The 21,826-nt window shown below is 47.7% G+C and overlaps 1 protein-coding gene and 1 long non-coding RNA gene across 15 annotated transcripts in view; one reads left to right on the plus strand and one right to left on the minus strand.

Moving 5' to 3' along the window:
• KIF20B (kinesin family member 20B) overlaps nucleotides 1-21,826 on the plus strand; it is a 92,442-nt gene that overhangs the window by 29,276 nt on the left and 41,340 nt on the right. For all 11 annotated transcript variants that reach the window (XR_008318596.1, XR_008318595.1, XM_053305166.1 and 8 more), the window contains 6 exons: nucleotides 5,584-5,723; nucleotides 6,384-6,522; nucleotides 7,924-8,146; nucleotides 14,885-14,946; nucleotides 15,197-15,316; nucleotides 19,946-20,111. Coding sequence is in view for 9 of the 11 variants with exons in the window: in XM_053305166.1 (XP_053161141.1) it covers nucleotides 5,584-5,723; nucleotides 6,384-6,522; nucleotides 7,924-8,146; nucleotides 14,885-14,946; nucleotides 15,197-15,316; nucleotides 19,946-20,111 (850 nt within the window). In the remaining 2 variants the exon portion in view is untranslated. The remainder of the gene's footprint in view (nucleotides 1-5,583; nucleotides 5,724-6,383; nucleotides 6,523-7,923; nucleotides 8,147-14,884; nucleotides 14,947-15,196; nucleotides 15,317-19,945; nucleotides 20,112-21,826) is intronic.
• LOC128349171 (uncharacterized) overlaps nucleotides 8,815-21,826 on the minus strand; it is a 52,570-nt gene continuing 39,558 nt past the window's right edge. For 3 of the 4 annotated variants that reach the window (XR_008318599.1, XR_008318600.1, XR_008318597.1), the window contains exon 3: nucleotides 8,815-11,083. This is a non-coding gene — a long non-coding RNA (uncharacterized LOC128349171). The remainder of the gene's footprint in view (nucleotides 11,084-21,826) is intronic. The other variant, XR_008318598.1, reaches the window with a different exon arrangement.

A 21,826-nucleotide genomic window follows, 5' to 3' on the forward strand; every position in this document is an offset into this window, starting at 1 on the left:
CCGATGTCCGCTAAAAAGACCTTCGGACTCCTGGCTATTAGGGAGAGATCCGCCCATCAGCGCCTGTTCCCGCCAAAAACTCGGGACTGCGCAAATCCTGTAAGGAAAATGGCAGATGTATCAGATGACCTTGCTGGCGCCTGTAGGCCACAGCGGTCCTCTCTGTTGCCAGATACCGGTGAGGAGACTGGGCGCAATTCATGCCACCAGCAATCCACCGACGCAGGTGGCGGCACCAGAATCGGAGGCTTCCCTACAAGGAGGCCCCGTTGGTGGCCAGATACCGGTGAGGAGACTGGGCGCAATTCATGCCACCAGCAATCCACCGAAGCAGGACACAAGTGGTGGCACCAGAATCGGAGGCTTCCCTACAAGGAGGCCCCGTTGGTGAGAGAGCTTTCGCCTGGCAGCGCGAGCAAGGTAAGCCTGTGATGTTTGGCCTCGCCCCCCCCCCAACTCCTTTCCCTAGCAGTTGGGCGTGCAGGAGGAGGACTGCCTCAGCGAGTATTGGGGCCACGCTGAAAGGAACGTCAGCAGGAGTGGCTGCCCCAGAGCCTGTCGGAATCAGACGGGGAAGACGTGCAGGATGATGAGGCAGGCGGTGCTGAGCCCGTGGATGGGGCGTCGGAGCACCCAGAAGGCCATGAACAGCTCCCTCCGGTAAGATCGGGACTTGCTCGGGGGGGAGGAGGTGAGTGCAGATGCCCCCTATGTGGCCCCTCCCTCAGGGCCTACTCCTACAGGGAATGTGGGGGTTCCCCCTCATGCTGCCACTGCAAAGGGCTGGATTCAGGAGGCCGTTCAGGTCTCACTGGCAGCGGCGCTTAAAGCGCGGAAGCCTGCAAGGCATTGCAAGGCAGGCTGTGATCCATGTGTCGCCCTCAGACTCTCAGGAGGAGACGGTGCCCGCTAAGCAGCCCAGGGTGGCTATACGCCAGGACTCTGTGCCCTTGTATAGGGGGAGGTCTTCAGATGAGTCTGGAGAGGACTCCCCAGATCTATTGTGACCCAGGGTCAGTGGGTCAGAGACATTGCTGGGCAACCCAGACAAGGGGCCCTCCTCCTCGGAAGAGGGGGAGATGATTGAGGACTCTGCTGCAAACTTACACAGTCAGAGGCTCTCTCTTATGGTGGATTTTCAGCCACTAATTAACCAGGCTATTGCTGCGCTTGATCTGTAGCCAGTTACAGAGGAACAGATCTCTCCTGTGTCCAAGGGCTCCTTGGTGCTGCCTAAGGCTAAGGTACCGCAGATTAAATCAGTGATACCTGAGGGCTTTACTAAGACCATCAAGGAGGAATGGGCAGCTATTGCGACTCCCCAAGCGTATGTTGACATTGGCTAGCAAATTGTACAACTTTGAGGAGGAGACTCTGGACTTGCTGAAGGTGCCACTTACGGTTGCTCACTTCGGGGCCCTACTTAGTAGCACAGTGGTACCCAAGGATGGGGACTCCTCTTCTAAGGAGCCAGAAAACAGAAAAGCAGAATCTGCACTGCGCAGGGCCCACGAGGCTTGAGCAGTGGCCATCATTGCTGACACCACTGTGTCCTTGGTGTCTAGAGCATCGGTCTTGTGGATTGGCGAGTTACCCAATGACCCACTAATCAGTCTAAGATGTGGCATAAGCTACTTCGTCTGCAGAGGGCGGCTGCCTTTTCAGTGGATGCTACTCTGGACAGTGTTCAGTTCTCGGCACGTGCGGTCAGTGCAGGTGTCCTGGCAAGACGCAACATATGGCTAAAATTTTGGAAGTTGATAATACGTCTAGGGCTAAATTAGCCGCTGTTCCCTATGCTGGGGGGAAAGCTAATTGGGAATGAGGCCCTGAAAGAGGTCCTCATTGAAACTAAGGATAACCGCAGGGCTCTGCCATCAGCTCCTAGGAAGAAGGACAAGAGTTTTAATCATAGACCAATGCAAACCTTCAGGGCGTTTAGACCTCAGTTTGTCAGAGGGAGCCTTTTAGGCCTTTTCGATCGCAGTGGAACAGATCCAGAGGCCAAGGCAGGCAAGGGTTCACTCAGCAGAACCATCAGTCTCTCGGAAACCAGCAGCGGGGCCCCCAAGCAGCAGTCCTGACTCCCACTCAGGCAAAGTGGGGGTCTGCCATTTGGCCTGTTTGGAAAGAATCCATCGACAGGTGGGTTCTTTCCATTAGCCTACACGGGTACGAAGTGGAGCTGGCCAGCCCCCCAGGAAACAGATTCCTCCTTACCCCTAGATCTGGGAAACCGGAAAAGCACAAGGGGTTGTCCATGGCCATTCAGTATCTGGTGGCTATAGGGGCCATAGAGGACGTCCCACCTCTTCAGAGAGGCAAGGGCATCTATTCTGTGATTTTTACGGTGCCAAAAAAGGACGGATCGGCCAGGGCAGTTCTCAACCTACGCCCAGTCAACCGTTTTGTGATAAAAAGGAGGTTCAGGATGGAAACCCTTTGTACCATCTCAGAGGCATTGCAGATGGGGGACTACATGACTTCAATAGATCTCCAGGAGGCGTATTTACACATCCCCATTCATCCACGCAGTCGACATATACTCCACTTCTGCTACATGGGGAGGCATTATCAGTACAGAGCCCTTCCTTTTGGTCTCTCATCAGCCACCCGAGTTTTTATGAAGGTTCTAGTCTGCTAGTGGCCACTTTATGCACTGAGGGGGTCCACCTGTATTGTTACCTCGACAACTTGCTCAAGAAGGGGCAGTTCAGTCGGCTCTGTCCAGAACAATGTCTGTGTTACGTGCGCATGGGTTTCTGATAAATGTGGGCAAGAGTCACCTGATGCCCACACAGAGCCTTCGTCATTTGGGCATGGTAATGGACACCTCAGTAGGCAAACTGTTGCTGCCACAGGATCGGATGGAGGTCTTAACGTCACTGGCTCGTGTGATTGCTTTGAGACTGTGGGCCAGCCTTCTCAATCTAGCAAGTTTGTTGGGTCTCATGGTGGCGGCTATGGACTCGGTGCCTTGGGCGAGGTTTTCATCTACGCCAGTTACAGTGGGGTTTCCTCCCTTACCAGCACAGGATTGCCCTCTAACGTGACAAGAACATTCCTCTCTAGGTGTCTCTTCGCGAGTCGATTCGTTGGACGGCCCGGGGAACCTAGACAAGGGCAAGCTGTTCATAGAACCCGAGAGAGTGATGGTCATGACGGACACCAGTCTATCGGGCTGGGGGGCTCACTGTTGGAACAGTGCTGCCCAGGGGCTTTGGTCGGTGGAAGAGTTGCTCCATAGCATAAACTGGCTCGAGCTGTGGGCTGTCTTTCTGGCCCTAAGAGCCTTCACGCCCTTGGTGAAGGGAAGGAATATCTTAATGTGTACAGAATTTCCAATGTTCGGGCAGATTGGCTAAGACGGCAGGAGATCCAGCCGGCAGAATGGGGCCTGCACCCTCAAGTATTTAGGTGGCTGACAGAGCAGCTGGGGTGTCCCCAGATAGACTTGTTTGCATATCCTCAGAATGCCAAGATTCAGAGGTTTTACTCACGTTTCCTGATGTTGGGGGCAGAAGAGACGGATACGCTATCGGTGCCATGGCCTCCGTGTCTGCTGAATGCATTTCCTCCAGTGCCGCTGCTCTCCCGTTGCCTCAGGAAGCTGCGGGGTTTCCGGGCATCCCTGATATTGATTGCGTCTTTTTGGCCCCGAGGGCCTTGGTTTTCCGAGATCGTCGACTTGACCGTAGGTCATCCACTCAGTTTGCCAGACCATCCAGTTCGGCTGTGTCAAGGTCCGATTTATCATCCTTGCATCTAGAAAGTGTTCAGCCAACAAGATTTACCAATCGACTTGGCGTAGTTTTCTGCGCTGGACAGCAAAGCTCTCCCTGCAGCTGGACAAGTGCAGGTCGAGGGGATTACTAGGTTTTCTTCAGGATGGCCTTGCGCTTGGTCTGAAACCCAACACGCTTAAACACCAGGCGGCGTGCTTGATCCAGATGTTGTTTCTTCATCAGCGTTTGTTCAGGCGTGGCACCCTCTTCTACGCAAGTTCTTGAGGGGGGCAGCTTTGTTGTCTCCTCTGGTCTGCCATCATTTTCCGTCATGGGATTTGCATATTGTGTTGTGGGGTCTGCAGTTTCCGCCATTTGAACCACTTTGATCTGTATCATTGCAGATGCTGTCCTGGAAGGTGGCCTTTTTAGTAGCTGTAACATCAGCCAGGAGGGTTTCTGAATCGCAGGCTCTGTCAGTTCAGAGTAATTTGTGTAATTTCTCTAAGGACTCTGTGAGACTTATCCCGGATCCTTCGTTTATCCCTAAGGTAAAGTCTCAGTTTCATCGTGAGGTGGTCATTTAATTACCTTCTTTTTGTCCGGATGCTCGTCACCCTGCAGAGAAGGAGTGCAACCGGACGCAGGCTTTTCGTAAGTCAGATGCTCTTTTTGTGGCCTTTAAGGCTTCTAAGATGGGATGCAAGGTCTCTTCAGCCATTATTGCTCAATGGGTTCATTCATGCATTACGATGTTGTATGAAGCCCAGAAACTTTCGGTGCCTGGTCAGATTACGGCGCACTCAACTACATCGGCAGCCACTTCCACTGTGTTATCTTCACCGGTGTCCCATGAAGAGATTTGCAAGGCGGCTACTTGGTCGTCGCCTTTTACATTTTCAAGGCATTACAAGTTGGATGAACATGAAGCTGCCAGAGCAGCATTTGGTCGGAGGATCCTGCAACAGGTCCTTCCGGGTCAGTAGCTCCAGCTTGGGTATTTTCCCTCCCGTGGTTGGTGCTGTGGTATGTCCCAAGCTTGGGTGACCTCCTACACCAGCCGAGAAAGGTACATTGGTACTCACCGTGAAGGTGTCTTCTGGCTGGTGTAGAAGAGGTCACCCAAGGCCCGCCCGGGTTGTGTTAGGCTGGAGCTGATGATCTGGTTGTAGGGGGACAGTTTTTCTGTCTTTCTCTGCATTATTGTTTGTATATTGTTGTATATTCTCTGTTGTGTTCTGTGGTTTTCATTCCGTAGCTTGAGCTGTTTTAAGCACTGAGGAGATCCGCCCACATGCACTGGGTTAAGGATCTTCAAGTATGACTACTTCCTGCCTTTTGGAGCATGTGGGGGGGATGTAATCCCAAGCTTGGGTGACCTCTTCTACACCAGCCAGAAGACACCTTCACGGTGAGTACCAATGTACCTTTTTGATTGGGATAATCTAATGCCAAAATATCCTATGTGAGCATTAAACTACTGCATGTTTTCAGACTAGTTCTAGCTATGGTATCTCTTTCTTTTGTTCTTGTGACCAAAATGGTGAAAAGCAATAGCCTGATGATTCTACAAGAACCTTCACCAATGCACTTAATGCGTAGCAGTACATGGAACATAGGAAGCTGGCTTGCACTGAGTCAGTAACATTGGTTCATCTAGCTTAGTATTGCCTTTGCTGACTGACAGCAATTCTCCAGGATTTCAGGCAAGAGTCTCTTCCAGCCATATCTGGAGATACCAGAGGTTGAATCGGGGATTTTCTGCATGCCAAGCAGATGCTCTACCACTGAGCTATGGCCCTTTCCCCATGGCTGATGTTTTCCACATGCTGACTCCACTCCATGTGCTTATGTTTAGAGGCTGCTTAATGTAATAGAACAGCTGAAAAAAAAGTTGATTGACGAAAGAAAAGAGAAACTATACATGGAGCTAAAAATCCGTAAAGAAGTCACAGAGGAGTGTGCTCAGTATCTTGCTGAACAGAATGTTGATCTCAAGTAAGTTTTGCTGTTGGCTTGTTTCTTGGGTGGTCGTCTTAATGTTACTTGACATGTAAATGCAAGTTCACCAGTCGGCTGTATGTGAATTGTGTACTGGTGGCCAAGGGGATAGGGGCAAACCTAGTGCGTCCGAGTTCTTAACACATGAAACAACTTTGAAGGTATCTGGTGTTGGTGGGTTGAAACGCCCCTGGAATGTAGATACTGTAGCTCATTTGTAGTAAAATACAGAGTCATGAAACTTGAGGGCTTCTTCAGATAATATTTCTGTGCTATCTCTACACTCTCGGTCTTAACTACATGAAGTGAGACAGAGTGCATGCTCCTTCCATTAGACACTGACTACATCTTAGGAAGCAATGATTGCACTAGGATATCTCGTTTTTATTTCAATGTAGGATTTTCCTGAATCTGGTAAGTTCACCATCCCAATGCACAGCTCCCTGACCTTTCTTTGCCTCTGCCCCCCAATTGTTAGGTGGTTCCTTGCTATAAAAGGAGCTTGTTTTTGGCACATTCCTTGTGACTTTTAAACTATTTAAACATGAGAACAACCCTTTCTAGGAGAGAGTTTATATTGGTAGAAAGAGTACAGTATAGAGTGTTTTGCTTCAGGAGAAAGACAAAACATGTAATCTTGCTTCTGTTGCTTGTTAGGGAATTGTTTGAGCATAAGCAAGAACTGATGGAGGACAGCTGTGAGGAGCGCATACGGCTGTATAAAGATCTGGTGAAGGAATGCATCCCACTGACAAATGGCAGAAGGGATGCAGAAGAGATGCACTCTAATGAGCAGGTTGGAACTTGGGTCACCGTCTTTTCTGTCTTCTAGAGATGGCTTATATACATTATGGGACTAAACAGATGTCATGGTTTCAAGGACTCACTGTGCCAGACTTTAGTTTATTGCTGCATATTAAATTGGGCTAAAAGGTATTCATGATGCTTGCAACTTGAGACATTGGATCTTTCCAAGGGACATCTCCTTTCAAAGTGAAACGAAAAACTCTTAAAAGAGGTGGATAAAAGAACAAACCACTGAGTTCACTGATCATAACAAATGAAACTGGTGCAGAAAGAGCAGCCTTTAACTCAATCATCTGCCCTTGCCTCATTATGCAAAGTTAAGTAGGCTGCATGAACAGGCCTGGCTGGCCTGGCAGTGTTTCTGATGGCCTGGTCTGCCTTCCCCATTAACCCTCATCCAGGGTCATGGTTTTTTACACACATGTAGGACCTCTTATGCTCAAGTAGTCCTATTGGTTACATTGAATGCTCCCCAATGTTTCCAGGCTACAGAACCTACAATAATTTAACATTCTCAACTAGTGTAGGAGGTCACCCAACATGGGAGCTCTAGGGCACTGTGGTTGGGTTAAAGGATCTTCAATTCTATTTCCTGCCTCCTGGAGCATGTCGGGGGATGTAACTCATGTTACGTAGGAGAGCTCATTGGGTGACCTCTCCCACACCAGCAAGAAGAAACCTTCACAGTACCAATACTCCTTTTCACTTCAGGGGAGTGCAGTGTTGACCAGTGTTTCCTCTAAGGCATGGACTTATGTGCACGCTCACATGTATTTTGTTGTCCACTCCATTAGTTTTTGATCCTGCTCAGGTTTAATCAAGAAGGTCCCACTCTGAATGCCATGCACACACACTGCCTTGATACTGCCAACCAGAACAAAACTCATTCTGCACACAGATGAAAAAGATAAGAGAGAACCCTGGTGGTGACCCCCACATTCCAATCATGGTGCTGTGTGTGACTGCATGATTAGCTAAGAATGTGAGTTCTTAGCTAAGAAAAAGGGACACTTCAAACTACTGTCTAGTCTATAGACAATATAGTCTCTTGATTTTGGGGTGGATTTCTACCCTGTGTCATAGTTTTATTAACATAAATATATGTGGTGAGGGGCCATATTTGCAGATATATTATGTACCAGAGTGCAATTAAGACTTTGACAACAGGAACATAGCTGGGAGTGCAATGGTTTGCTTGTTTACGCACATTTACATAGCTAGGGGTGAAAACTTACTGCAAAATCTGGATGAGAGTTACATACAGCAGAAGGTGTCCAATAGTGCCAGTGGTGTGATACTCGAGCAGCCTTGGTAACCACTGAGGTGTCTCTTGCAGATTCACAGAAACAATTTCCAATCTTTCCCTTTTTAAATTTTGTTTTGCAACAAGGTTGATGAAACTAGAGAACCTGGGAATACTACTGATCTTGTCTGCATGGTAGGATCACTGCAACAGAACGTCATGGATATCAGGCGGGGGACAGAAACTGTATTCGAGTTGCTCAGTGCTTTTGAAGATCCTCAAAGTACTATTGAGCGGCTTGAAAAACAATTGACTGAAGTTACAGCTGAATTATCCAAAGCTGAAAAGGAGATGTCATGCAGGTGTGAAGGTGGGTCTGGCAGGGTTAAAAACAAATTAAATGCAAGCTGGTTGTTATGGAAATCATGCCATCGATTCCATGCTTCCAAGGAAACTTGGGGGTTATGTTTCTTGAACAGCAGCCCTTCATGCCATAGCAAACTACTTTTGAAACTGAGAAGCTTTAAAAAAAATATTTGTGTGTGGGGGTGGGGAGTTACTGCTTTTGGTGGGGATGTGAAAAGTTTATCATCCCATTGGCCACCCCTAAATAAGTTCTTCTCGGTTGCTGAGGCCAGGGACATCTCATGGGTTATCCTCTCTCAAGAGCTCCAGGCAGGACAGAAAGTAAATAGTTAAAAAACTAAGCAACACCCACTACAGCCTGAAGGGGATAACCCCACCCCAGTTCTTTCTGTCCTCAGCAAGCTCCAAGGCAGCGTTTTTCTAGCTCTCTATTTTCCTAATAATATCACCCCTAAATAAGTTCTTTGGATTCTAGCCATGATGTAGCATGGCCTACTAATGTGACACTTCTTCTTATGATATAAGATGATGCCATGCTTCACAACATAGAAGTTAGACTGTATTTTTCTAGTTGAGGTGCTATGTTGGAGGCAAATATGTAGAAACAGAGACCTGTTTGGGAAATGAGCACAGATAAGTAAAATGGCAGAAATAAAGATCCAGTTCTTCATGGACCCATTACTGGTTTTATTCAGGTATATTCCATTGAATGTGCTATGAAAAGTAACATAACACTGAGTTAATTTTAAACACATTTTTCTTGCATAGTATTTGGGGTAAAAGAATCTTCTCGGTTGATCGTTGCCAGGGACACCTCTGGGTTATCCTTTCTCACTAGCTCCAAGGCAGGACAGATTTGATTGGTTGAAGACATTTCGGCCACGCCTCCTTGGTGCTAGGAGGATAACCCCTCCCAGTTCTTTCTGTCCTCGCTCAGCTCCAGGCAGACGTGTTTTCCTTCAGCTCCTCGCTTCCTTCAGTGTTTGTCTTCCTTCGTGAGTGTTTTTTCTCCCCCGTGTTTGCTGCCATCCATTCTTTTCCCTCCTCGCCTCGTTTAAAAAAAAAAAAAAGTGTGAGAGAGAGTCTTTTGTTATAGTTGTCTCTGCCCCCCCCTTCCCCGCTCCCCTTGTATGGAGTTTGAGCGAAGGAGAATAGTTTTTAAGTGCCCCGGGGCCCCCGCCAATGACCGTTGGTTCCGGCACTTCAAGCCATTAGGGCTATCTCTCCCTGAGGCCGCTATACTGCCCGCCTGTGAGTTTGACTGCCCACCACCGCTTGCATTCCCGCCTTCACCGCCGGTAGCTCCTGGGTCAGCGCTCTACTTTTCAGACCGCTCTTCCCCTCAGCCGACGACCGCAGCAGCGCCAGTTCTTCGGTCCTCTGCTGCTCCTCGTTCAGCGACGGCTGCGCTACCAGCGACGGCGACGGCCGCCTTGGAGCCGCCCGCGCCGATCGCTTCTGACCCCCACGCTGTTCTCCCGCCTGCGGGCCGCGAGACACGCGCTGCGGCGGCCAAGCGGGCTACACAGGCACGGTCTGCCTCCGCTCCCCAGCAGTTCTGCAGAGTTCCCTGCCCCGACCCGCCTCCCACCTCCCTGGAAATTCGTGAGATCGGGCTAAGGCACGAGCGGGAATGCGCCCTAGGGAAGGCGAAAATGGCGCAAAAATTGGGAGCTGGCGGCCATTTTGGACCTTCCTGGTCTACACTTATCAGAGGTACGGTCGCTAGAGCCCCCTGCTGGCAGAAGCGCAGGAGAGCCTTCAGACTCTGTAACTATTAACGTGGGGCTACCTGCTACTTCGGGAGCTTCTGTTGCTGCAGCCCCTGCAACACAAGATAGCTATTCCCCAATCCGTGCCTCCAGAATGGCAAGCATGGTTTCAATATGCTATTATCGATTCTGTCTCCCAATTGAAGCCTACAAAAAAGGGCAAGAAAAAATACAAAAAGCAGAAGAGGATCTCCTCCTCCTCTGGGAGCACTTCCTCCTCCTCTGAGGCTAGCCCACCTCCTAAAAAGGCTAAGGCAAAAAGAAAGCACCTCAGACCTAAGAAGGTTCAGAGACCAGAATGACGCTCTTTCCCCTCCCGGCATTCCTCGGAGGCCTCAGAGCACGAGTCAGGGGACCCCACTCCTCTTAACCCCAGGCCAGTTAACCTTTCACGGTCTGTTGTCTTGGACTCTGATATAGAGGTCGACCTCTCTAACCCAGGGGGTCTTCCACAGGATACCGAACCTGTGGACAGTGAGGAAGGGGATCCTATAGACAGGGAGGAAGGAGAATGGTCTGGCGGGGAGGACAATGAGGCACTCTCTGTTTCTCAGAGGCCCTTTGTGGCTGAGGATTATAATCCCCTAATGACTCGTATTTTAAAAACCATAGGGCTGTTTCAGAGCACACCCTCAGAGGTTGTCACTGCTGATAAGGGTGAGGTGGTCTCCGCCAGGTCCAAGGACATTCTCCTGCTCCTGCCTAGTTTATTCGAGTAGGTGGTTAAACAGGAATGGTGCCTTCTAGCGGCCAATTGAAAGCCTATGTCAATTACTAATTTTTTTTCTTACCAGCAGGCTCCATCTGACCTCCTCAAGACACCTTGCACGAATGCCCCCATAGCCCAGCTAGTCTCCAATTCTTTGGTACCCCGGGATGGGGAGGTGACTCTAAAGGATCCAGCTGATAAAAAGGCTGAGATTGCTTTTAAGAGAACACATGACAACTCTTCCTTATCTACCAGAGCGGCCACCGCAGCTTCTATGGCTGCGAGAGCCTCCCTCTTATGGTTGGATGATCTCCTTAATAATACCCCATCTTACCTGGTCAAGCTAAGGCAACAGCTGGTTAAGGTCCAGAAGGCTCAGGTTTTCATAGCCGATGCCACCCTGGACTCAGTAAGATTTTCCTCTAGAGTCGCTGCTGCTGCAGTTCTGGGGCGCTGTCACCTGTGGTTAAAATATTGGCAGGTTGACAACACCTCAAAGAGTAACCCTTGTGGTGACCTATGACGCAACCAAACCTTTTGGGGAGGCTGCCCTTAAGGACGTCCTCGTTGAGTCCCATTATAAACTTAAAACCATGCTTTCAACGGCACGTGAATTCGACCGCTCATTCAAAAGGCTTTTTTCACAGTGGCAGCCCTTTCGGGGTTCTCGCCCCCTCAGGGGCAGGGATAGGGATACTAAACAGCAGCGCGGCTCCTGGGGCCACCAGCGCACCCTTTTTCGAGGCAGGCAATTCTTCAGGCCACAGTCCTCTACATCCAAGCAAAAGCCGGCCCAATGATGCACTCCAAGGCTCCCTCGGGGGTCGCCTGGGTCGCCTCCTCCCCGCCTGGGAGTCCTCCGTGAGAGACAACTGGTTTCTCCAGGTCATCCAAGCTGGTTACAAAATAGAAATGGACGCCCCTCCTCCCCCTCGGTTCCTTCCTCCCCTCGCTCTTGATCGACTATCAAACACGCAGAGATGGTCCAGGTGATTCCCATCTCCTGGAGATCAGAGCAATAGAACCAGTACCACCGTCTCAGGAGGGGAGAGGCGTCTATTCTATTTTATTCACCGTCCCCAAGAGGGATGGCTCCCGAAGAGCCGTATTGGTCCCAAAGGACGTCAACAAGTGGGTCCGGCGAGAACGCTTCCGCATGGACACCCTACGATCCAACTCTGAGGCCCTACACCATCGGGACCTCCTCGCGTCCGTGGACCTCAAGGTAGCGTACCTGCACATTCCGATTCATCAGGAAAGCAGGAAGTTCTGCGGTTCAAATATGCGGGCCTCCACTACCAACACACGGCCCTACCATTCGGCCTCTTATCTGCACCCAGGGCCTTCACCAAGGTTCTAGCTCCGCTGGTGGCCCTGCTAAGGCTTCAAGGGGTGCGGCTCATGGTGTACCTGAACGACTTGTTTCTTCATTCGCGCTCACTCCCAGAAGCACAACAACATCTGTTGTTGACCCTCTCAGAGCTAGAGCGCCACGGCTTCATCATCAACCGCGAAAAACGTCAGCTCTCCCCGTCCCTCCAGCTTATCCACCTGGGGGTTCTCATCAACACAGAGCAAGATAGCCTCTTCCCCCCACAAGAGAGGTTCACAACGCTGACAAGAGAGGTACAGAGTACCTTACAGTCTCCATCCCCTTGGCTGCTCTCTCTGGCGAGACTTCTGGGTCTGATGGTCGCTCCCATAGAACTAGTCGCATGGGCCAGGCTCCACTACAGACCTCTCCAGTGGTTTTCTGCTTTCCCACCAGTATTCCATCGCTCGGAGGCGAAAGGTGAGAGTGAAGTTACCTCTATCTCTCCGGACAGCCCTCCACTGGTGGCTCTCCCCGGACCACCTCCTCAGGGGAAGGGATTCCCGGACACCCCCCCCCAAGATCATTGTGACCACGGACGCCAGCGACAGGGGTTGGGGTGCCCATTGCCGCAATCTGACAGCTCAGGGCATCTGGTCAGTCTCGGAGCAAAACCACAGCATCAACCGGAGGGAGCTTTGCGCCATCCGGTTGGCACTTCGCTCTTTTCACTCCACAATCAGGAAGCGTCACGTTCTGGTGAAGACCGACAACAAACCGCCAAAGCGCATGTAAATCGGCAGGGGGGCACGCATTCATCCTCCCTTCATCAGGAAGCGGTTCTCTCCTTTCCTGGGCGGAGAAAGAACTGCACTCCCTGACAGCTCATCACATCAGGGGAGACCTGAATGTTCTAGCAGCTTGGCTCAGCAGGAAGCATGTACAGCCAGGGGAGTGGTCACTCCATCCAGCAGTCTTCCAGCAAGTAGTAGACCCAATGGGGAAGCCGACGGTCGACCTCTTTGCCTCTCCGCTGAACGCTCAACTGCCCCTATTCATTACCCGGTTTCCCTGCCAGATGGCAATGGCACGGATGTGCTGTCAACGGACTGGCCCTCTGCCCTCCTATACGCTTACCCGCTGACCCCTCCTAATCGCTCCTTTTGGCCCCGGCGCCCCTGGTTCATGGAGCTACTGCATCTCTCCACACAACCTCCATGGGAACTTCTGGTCCGCCCTGGCCGGCTATCCCAGGGGCCAGTCCTTCACCAAGACCCAGGATGGTTAAGGCTTGCCGCCTGGAGACCGAGCGGCGAGCCCTAAGGAAATTCGGGTATTCCAGAAGGTCATCTCCACGATGCTGGCATCCCGCAGGTCCTCCACCAACCGCATTTATCAGTGCACCTGGAGGGCCTTCCTGAGGTGGTCATCTCGACACTCCATCCCTAGGGGCACTGCTACTCTTCGCCACCTCCTTCTATTCCTTCAACAGGGTTGGACAAAGGCCTTCGTTCCAATACCTTAAAACGACAAGCTGCATCGCTGGTCAGCCTAATCTCAGGAAATCCCCCTAGTTCCTGGCAAACGTACCCACACCTGGGATGTTTTTCTTTGGGTCGCAACTCTACTGTCTCCTCCGACGGTTCACCGCTTCCCTTCGTGGGATCTCCATGTTGTATTGAAAGCGCTCAAGAGACCCCCATTTGAGCCCCTCACAAGCCTCCCTCTGCGGCTGCTCTCTTTCAAGCTCGCCTTTTTGGTGGCAATTACGTCAGCATGACGAATTTCAGAGTTGAGAGCCTTGTTTATTCATAGATCGTTTTGCATCTTCTCCAAAGAAGCAGTAGGACTAATTCCACCCCCTTTTTCAGACCAAAGGTGGCTTCCGTTTTTCATCAGTCTCAAGATGTTTTCCTCCCTTCATTCTGTCCACAACCGACCCATGAGCGGGAACGACTCTGGCACAACCTGGACGTTCGGCATTGTCTCAAAAAATATATTGCACCTACCGCCTCTTTCAGAAGAACGGACCAAATGTTCGTCTCCTTCCACCCGAGATCCATGGGTTCTCCCGTCTCAGCACCCACAATCGCACGATGGATACGGGCATGCATCTCGTTGGCGTATAAGACGCAACGCTTACCTCCACCTTTAGGCATTTCGGCGCATTCCACTAAGGCAGCAGCCACATCAGCGGCTTTTTCAACCAATGCCCCAGTTCAGGACATTTGCAGAGCTGCTACTTGGGCCGCCCTGTCTTCAGGCAGCTTTTTGGTAGAAGGGTGCTCCAGCGGGTCCTCCCTCGGGAGCGCACCCGCCCCTGGCATTGGACAAGCTGTGGTATGTCCCAGAGGTGTCCCTGGCAACATCAGCCAGAAGAAGCCTTCACGGTAAGTGAACACCAATGCTCCTTTCCTGCCCTCATCTCCTGCCTGTGGGTTTCTCATGGGCATCTGCAGGGCCACTGTGTGAAACAGGACTAGATAGGCCTTGGGCCTGATCCAGCAGGGCTGTTCTTGTATTCATCCTCCCTAATATGATAGTTACTGTAAGTTTGGGATCTAGACAAAATTGCATCCAATTAAATATAGAAAAGGAGACTGCTGAGCAGGAATCTATGGGAAAAGTTGGCAACTGCTTGGGAGTGGGACAGAATACTAACCTGGGACTTTCTTTGCTAAGCAACTATGGAGACAGAACCTAAGTTAGAATTACTTGCTTTATTTACTGTATATTAGCTTGTTGACTCCTGTTGCATGGTGTGACCAGTTGTTACTTTACACGCTGCTTCGTTTTTTTAAAGAATAAAAAATGCTTTGTTGCGCTGCAGTACCAAACTTGGGGAATTCAGATGAATATCATGTCTGATTATTAGTAAATAGATTTGATCATTATTTTCCATGCCTTTGAATTTAATACTTGCTAATGTGTAAAATTTTTGTATTATAGAGGTGAAAATACAAGAGACTAGACTGAATGAATCTGCTAAAGTACTTCAAGATGCTACTGAGGTAAATGTTTGAATTCTTTGACACCAGTATTTACTGCTGTCCAGCGAAGTCTAATTTATTTTATGCTTTGAGTTTAACAAACTGCATGGATTTTAGTGCATTGTCATCTTACTACCTAACCTACTTCACAGGGTTGTTGTGAGGAGAAACTTGTGTGTAGTACACTGCTCTGGGCTCCTTGGAGGAGGAGGAAGAGCAGGATATAAAAAATGTAAAATAAAATAAATCTCTGTTCCTCCTCTTTTTGAAGAAAATTGCTCGACAGAACAAACGCATCCAGGAGCTCATGCAAGTTGTAGAGCAAAAAGATGATGAAATAAGTAGACTGCAAGACCTGATAAATCACTTGGAAACTATTATAAAAGACTCGGTAAGTGTGTTAGTTTTTAACTTGTTTGTTTATCTTGAAAGTAGTAGTTGCACACTAATATAGCAATACCAAACTAAAGTTATTTTTTGTCATACAGCCAAAATCTTTAACTACCAATTATCCAACTGAGCTTTAGATTTGTGTTTTTGTAAAGTAGCCCTGTCTTACTGAGAAGCAACTACTTCCAAATTTGTTTGTGATAAAGCACAGGGGTCTGCTGTTGAATGGAAAGCAAATGTTGGCTTACATCCAGACTAGTGTTGTGTGAGCGCAAAGACATAGCACAAGGACACTGTGCAAAGAAGGGAATGTCTGTTCTAAATTTAGTTTTTGTAGTTGTGAAAGATGTTGGGCAATATTGCAGATCACCATAACTTCATAAAGCTCTGCCAACTTAAGTGTGAGTGACTTCTCTCATTGCACTTGTGCAACACTAGTCTAGAAGTCAGATATATTTTTTGGTCTTTTTAACTACTGTCATCACCACAAAGCATGTCCAATCCTTTAAGTGGATCTAAAGCAACTTTATGGTTCCCAGATTCCTGGTTTTAAACTTATTACTTCCAACAGGATGTAAGACCTGCATAATGGAATGATCTACCTTGCTGCTTTTGGACATAGAAAATGCATTTGTTGGTCCAAGGGCATGGTCTGAAGTCATGTGATGCAGCAATTTTACTAAAGCTAAGCAGGTCTTGGTCTGATCAGTACCTAGACAAGAGACTGCTATATCTTGATGTAGGGTCACTGCTCAGTACATCTAGAGGGGGAATTGGGGGGAACTTGCAGAAGTTGTCTGCCAAAAATATTATCTGTTGAAGTCACTGCTGTCCCCAAAGGAGTAGTGGGGAGGGGCAAAGTTGGTTTTTTAATTGAGCTCCATTAGAGAGGTAAGCATCCCTGCAAGTGTTAAATAAATAAATGTATATATGCAAATCCTCTGTTATTTTTGAGAGGGAGTGGAGTGCAGCCAGGCCTGACTTGTATAACAGAATAAAACATGATAGCAATGAGCAGTGAAGTGGTGGAATGGGAGGAACTAGAGTGCACCAAGAAAAGTGGGGTGAAACACGGCAGAAGAGAACTAATGGAAAGGACTTTTTGTTTCCATTTTTATTTTTAATAAAGGTTTCAATAAAAAGGCCTTTGCAAGTTTCCACCCAACAATAAATTATCAAAATATGTACAAATATGGCAAGATGTCTTCTGTCTAATGAATCCGGAACTACTGTGAAGGGATTGGATTGATGTTCAGGTTTACAATTTTTTTGGAACCAAAGTTAGCAGGGAAATTATGTCAACATAATGATCTAGAAAACCCACTGGCAAACATTTAACATAGTTTCTAATCAATGCTTCTGCTACTACTTTATTTTATTTGCTTAGAGGGAGTGGAGTGCAGCCAGGTCTTACTACCATCACCACCACACTGCATGATCTGCAACTGAATGGCAAAAAAGCAATGGGTCTTCTGTGCCCTCCCCCCAAATTTTGGTGACATGGCCAGATGCTGGGAAATTCTCCAGTTTAATTTCAGATTTAAAATGTGAGAAGGTTTATAGAGATTTTTCATCTCTGTTGCAAATGATCAAAGGCTGAAGCCTGGAAACCTGAAAGCCAGAGCTTGCTTTGCTGCTCTGAATATGTATTTCCCCCCCAAACTTGACACCAGAATTGGTTTCCAAAAGGTCATGAAGAGAGCTTTGTACAGACAGCAGGACTTCTCACCCTCCTCTCAGACCACTGTTAGCCTGTGCTTCATGACAGGCTGCTCCTGAAACCTCTGGGAGCCAACTCTAATGTGTTATGGGGAGTGGCAAGGGGATTGAAGCTGTTCTGCATCCAAAGGAAGACTTGGTGTGTTGCTATTGAACTCTTTGGATCCCAGGCCAGTAGCTGAAGCACACACTTGTCTTTAAAAATAGAAGTAAGAGAGACATCAGTTTGAAGGGCCATGTATGGGATCCCCCTTGGGCCAAATGTCCAAACAAGCAAACTGCTAAAGATTACTGAATAGAATACAACAGTTGCCCAGTGAGTTCATGGCTGAGAGGAGATGGTTTGAATCAGGTCTCCCCTCTCCACCCCCATCCCAGTCTAATATACTAACTGCTACACTCAAATGGCTTTCAGTGTGTCTGCTACTACAGATATTTATATATTGCTCTTCAACCAAAGTTCTCAAAGCAGTTCACACAGAAAAGTAATACATACGTGAGAAGGCAATACATAGGTGAGAAGGGTAATAATACATACGTGAGAAGGAGGCATTGATTGGACCACTCCTAAAGAAGTCTTCTCTGGATCCCTTAGCAATGGACAGTTACAGGTCAATCTACAATCTCCCTTGGTTGGGCAAGGTGACTGAGAGGGTGGTGGCCAACCAGCTCCAGGCAGTCTGGGAGGAAACTTATTATCTAGACCCATTTCAAACTGACTTTTAGGGTTGGCTATGGGGTTGAGACAGCCTTGGTCGGCCTGATGGATGACTTTTTCCGGGGAATCGACAGAGGGAGTGTGACTCTGCTGGTTCTTCGGGATCTCTCAGTGGCGTTCGAGACCATCGACCATGGTATCCTTCTGGATCGCCTGGGGGAGTTGGGGATAGGGGGCACTGCTTTGCAGTGGTTCCGCTCCTATCTCTTAGGTAGATTCCAGATGGTGGAGCTTGGTGACAGTTGCTCCTCAAAACGGACGCTGTTATATGGAGTCCCCCGGGGCTCCATTCTGTCACCAATGCTTTTTAATATCTACATGAAACCACTGGGTTACGTCTGGAGATTTGGTGCTGGGTGTTATCAATATGCTGATGACACCCAAATCTACTTCTCCTTTTCATCTTCAGGGAATGGCACTCATTCTCTAAATGCCTGCCTACAGACAGTAATGGGCTGGATGAGGGAGAACAAATTGAAGCTGAATCCAAGCAAGAGAGAGGTGCTCATTGTGGGGGCTCAGAATCTGAGGGGTGTGCTAGAACTTCCTGTGCTGGATGGGGTTACACTACCCCAGAAGGAGCAGGTGTGCAGCTTGGGAGTACTCCTGGACCCAGGCCTCACCCTGGTATCTCAGGTGGAGGCCATGGCCAGGAGTGCTTTCTATCGGCTTTGGCTGATTTGACAGCTGCACCCATTCCTTGAAGAGGATGACCTCAAAACAGTGGTGCATCAGCTGGTAACCTCCTGGCTCGACTACTGCAATGCGCTCTACATGGGGCTGCCTTTGTACGTAGTCCAGAAACTTCAGTTAGTTCAGAATGCGGCAGCCAGATTGGTCTCTGGGGTAACGTAGAGAGACCATATTACGCCTGTTTTGAAACAATTGCACTGGACTGTTTCCGGGCAAAATACAAAGTGCTGGTTATTACTTTTAAAGCCCTGAACGGCTTAGGTCCGGGTTACCTAAGAGAGTGCCTTCTTCTACATGATCCCCACCGCACGTTAAGGTAATCTGAGGAGGTCCGTCTCCAGTTGCCACCGGTTCATCTGGTGGCGATGCAGAGGTGGGCCTTCTCTGTAGCTGCTCCTGGGCTATTGAATGCACTCCCAGCAGAAATTCGTAATTTGAGATCATTGCTGTCCTTCAGGAGAGCCCTTAAAACCTATCTGTTTGGCCTAGCCTTCCAGGGTTTAAAATAATTGACTGTTTTAAACTGTCTTAAATTGCCCTGATTTCCAGGGTTTTTATCTGTTTAATTGGTTTTATTGTGTTTTAATAGTTTGATTTTAATTGTTTTTATCATGCTGTAAACCTAAACCGCCCTGAGCCATTTTGGAAGGGCGGTATACAAATCGAATGAATGAATGGTCTCCTGTCCCCAAGGGGCTCACAATGTTAAAAAAAGAAAGAAACATAAAGCAGATACCAGCAACAGCCTTTGGAAGAATGCTCTGTTGGGGTTGGATAGGGCCAGTTGTTCTCCCTCTGCTAAACAGAAGAGAACCACCACTTCAAAAGGGGTCTCTTTGCTCAGTTAGCAGGGGCCTAAGTCTTAACCTGTTCCTTGAGAGCCAATGAAATATTGATTGAAAAATATGCCTGCAATGGAAGACTCATTAGGCCTTTTGTTAAAGATATTGAGGGCAAAATACACTGCTGCAGCCTAGGGCACATATATACCCTGTATATACCCTGTATATATATACCACAGGTTGCTTTATCAAATAGTTCAGATAACTTATCTCTTAACTTCACTAGTTCTTCCCCTCAGATGGATCAGGGCTGATAATACATCCAGACTACTGCTGCCCTGGAACACTGAGAACTTCTTCATCTGGCTTTTTAAGTTCTGAATGAGAAAGAGTATTACATCTCCTCAGATGAAATATGTATAAATAAAAGGGAGAAACCCAGAGCTTTCCAGCAGTCTGGGTGTCTTAGTAGCCTGCATCAGCAGAGGAGAATTGCTAGTGAAGTTAAGAGAGAGGCTATCTGGACTTTTGAGTAATCTCAACAGATGAAGTAACTGGATACCCTTGTGGGAGATGAATTTTTTTTGAACTGTTTATTTATAGTGAATTAAACCAACTTTAGAATTTTCTTTCAATGCAAGTGTAAACTAGAAACTTCAGATTGTGAACAGGGAAAATTGGAAATATTAATATAATTGCCTGCCTTATTTTAAAATAGGAGACCACAATTGCTACAATTAAACAAGAAATAGAACATAAAAACTCTACCAGGAAAGCATGCTGCACCCATTCTTGTGAGTCCATGGAGCAATATGTGGGTACTGGGAGAAAACGATGTTTAGAAAGTGAGGAAGATGAGGAGGAAGGTCCACCTGCAAAGCAAGGTATCGCTTCCTGTTCCGCACATGCAGAAAGACTTCTGAGGTCAAAACTTACTTGTATATCGGAGTGAAAGAAAATGCCACGAAGTGCATTGTAAAAGCCAAGGAGAAGAAAATAGACTGTTCAATCAAATGCAGATATGCATCTTGCATGAACTTCTCTCTCGTTTTAAAAGTCAAAATAAATGTGTTTTTGTAGAAAACCTGTTTTTCCTTTTGTATGTTATCTTGTGTCTGTCTTGTAGAATAGATGTAAACTGCCCTCTGTTCAATGAACCTTTTTAAGAGTGAGAGCGGCTATGATTCCCCTAAGTTTTCTGGTCAAAGAATCTTCATAGGAACATAGGAAACTGCCATATACTGAGTCAGACCATTGGTCTATCTAGCTCAGTATTGTCTTCACAGACTGGCAGAGGCTTCTCCAAGGTTGCAGGCAGGAATTTCTCTCAGCCCTATCTTGGAGAAGCCAGGGAGGGAACTTGAAACCTTCTGGTCTTCCCAGAGTGGCTTCATCCCCTGAGGAGAATATCTTGCAGTGCTCACACATCAAGTCTTCCATTCATATGCAACCAGGGCAGACCCTGCTTAGCTCCTATGTAGTCTTGATGCAGATATAGTATTTTGTGAGCAATTAACCATGGTTAAAAGATCAGGAGTGCCCTGAAAACTTTCACTCTTCTTCTATGCACAACACTACCCATGGTGTATCATCTGCACTGAGGCTAATGCTAACCATGGTGGTTACTTAACCCAGGGTTGACGCTAGTTTAATAGCTAGAACAGAACACACCATTTTATTAAGTACTATGCAACAAATTCTTTGGTATATAACTCAGTGCTTCTGTTGAGAAATGCCTTGTACTTGTGGTGTGTAGAGAAATCCTGAAAGGCTATTTTTGGCCCTGTGGAGATGAAAATTGGTTTTAATTTTTTTTAAATATTGTATCCTATCTTTAGATTTAGATGTCCAAAGCAGTGCATAATACATATTAAAACAAGAACACTTCAAAACTAAACATTAAAACTGTTTTTCTGTTGCTTCCCTTTCCCAGTGGAAAAACTGCCCACCTTGGAAATGGGTCTATCCAGGGCCTTCAGTAAAGAAAACAATGTGTCTCATTTTGTCCCTACAAACAAACTCTGTTTGTCACATAGCTCTCTTTCCCTCCCCCCACCATCTACTATGTTTGTAATAGAAAGATGAAATTAGTTGAAACAGTCTAAAAACTGAATTGTTGCTTTCTCTTTCCTCAGTTATCTATTAAGGATGTGCAGAACCAGTTCGATAGCAAAACGGGCCAGTTCAAGTGGCTCAAGTGTGACCCATGTTAAACCAGTTTGAGCTGGTTTATCAAACCAGCTTGAATACCCATGGTTTGCTTTGAGTTCAGACCAAACTGATCCATGCACACCCCTATTATCGTTATCTTACTGCAGAAAAACTGCATGTGTATAGATGCATGTATGACAAGGCTGCACAACTTTGGCCTTCCAGCTATGTTTGGACTACAACTCCTGTCATCTCTAGTTGTCAATAGTTATGGATGATGAGAGTTGTAGTCGAGCACCTACAGGAGGGCCAAAGCTGTGCAGCCTTTATGTATTGCCACTACAGTACTAGGTGTGTGTGGTTGTTGGTTTTTTGTTAATTTTTTGGGAGTAATATGAATATTCTGTACTAGGATAAAAAGACACCATATTACCTGATGTTACTGAGA

The sequence above is a fragment of the Hemicordylus capensis genome, chromosome 3 (assembly GCF_027244095.1).
Source record: "Hemicordylus capensis ecotype Gifberg chromosome 3, rHemCap1.1.pri, whole genome shotgun sequence".
NCBI lineage: Eukaryota > Metazoa > Chordata > Lepidosauria > Squamata > Cordylidae > Hemicordylus > Hemicordylus capensis.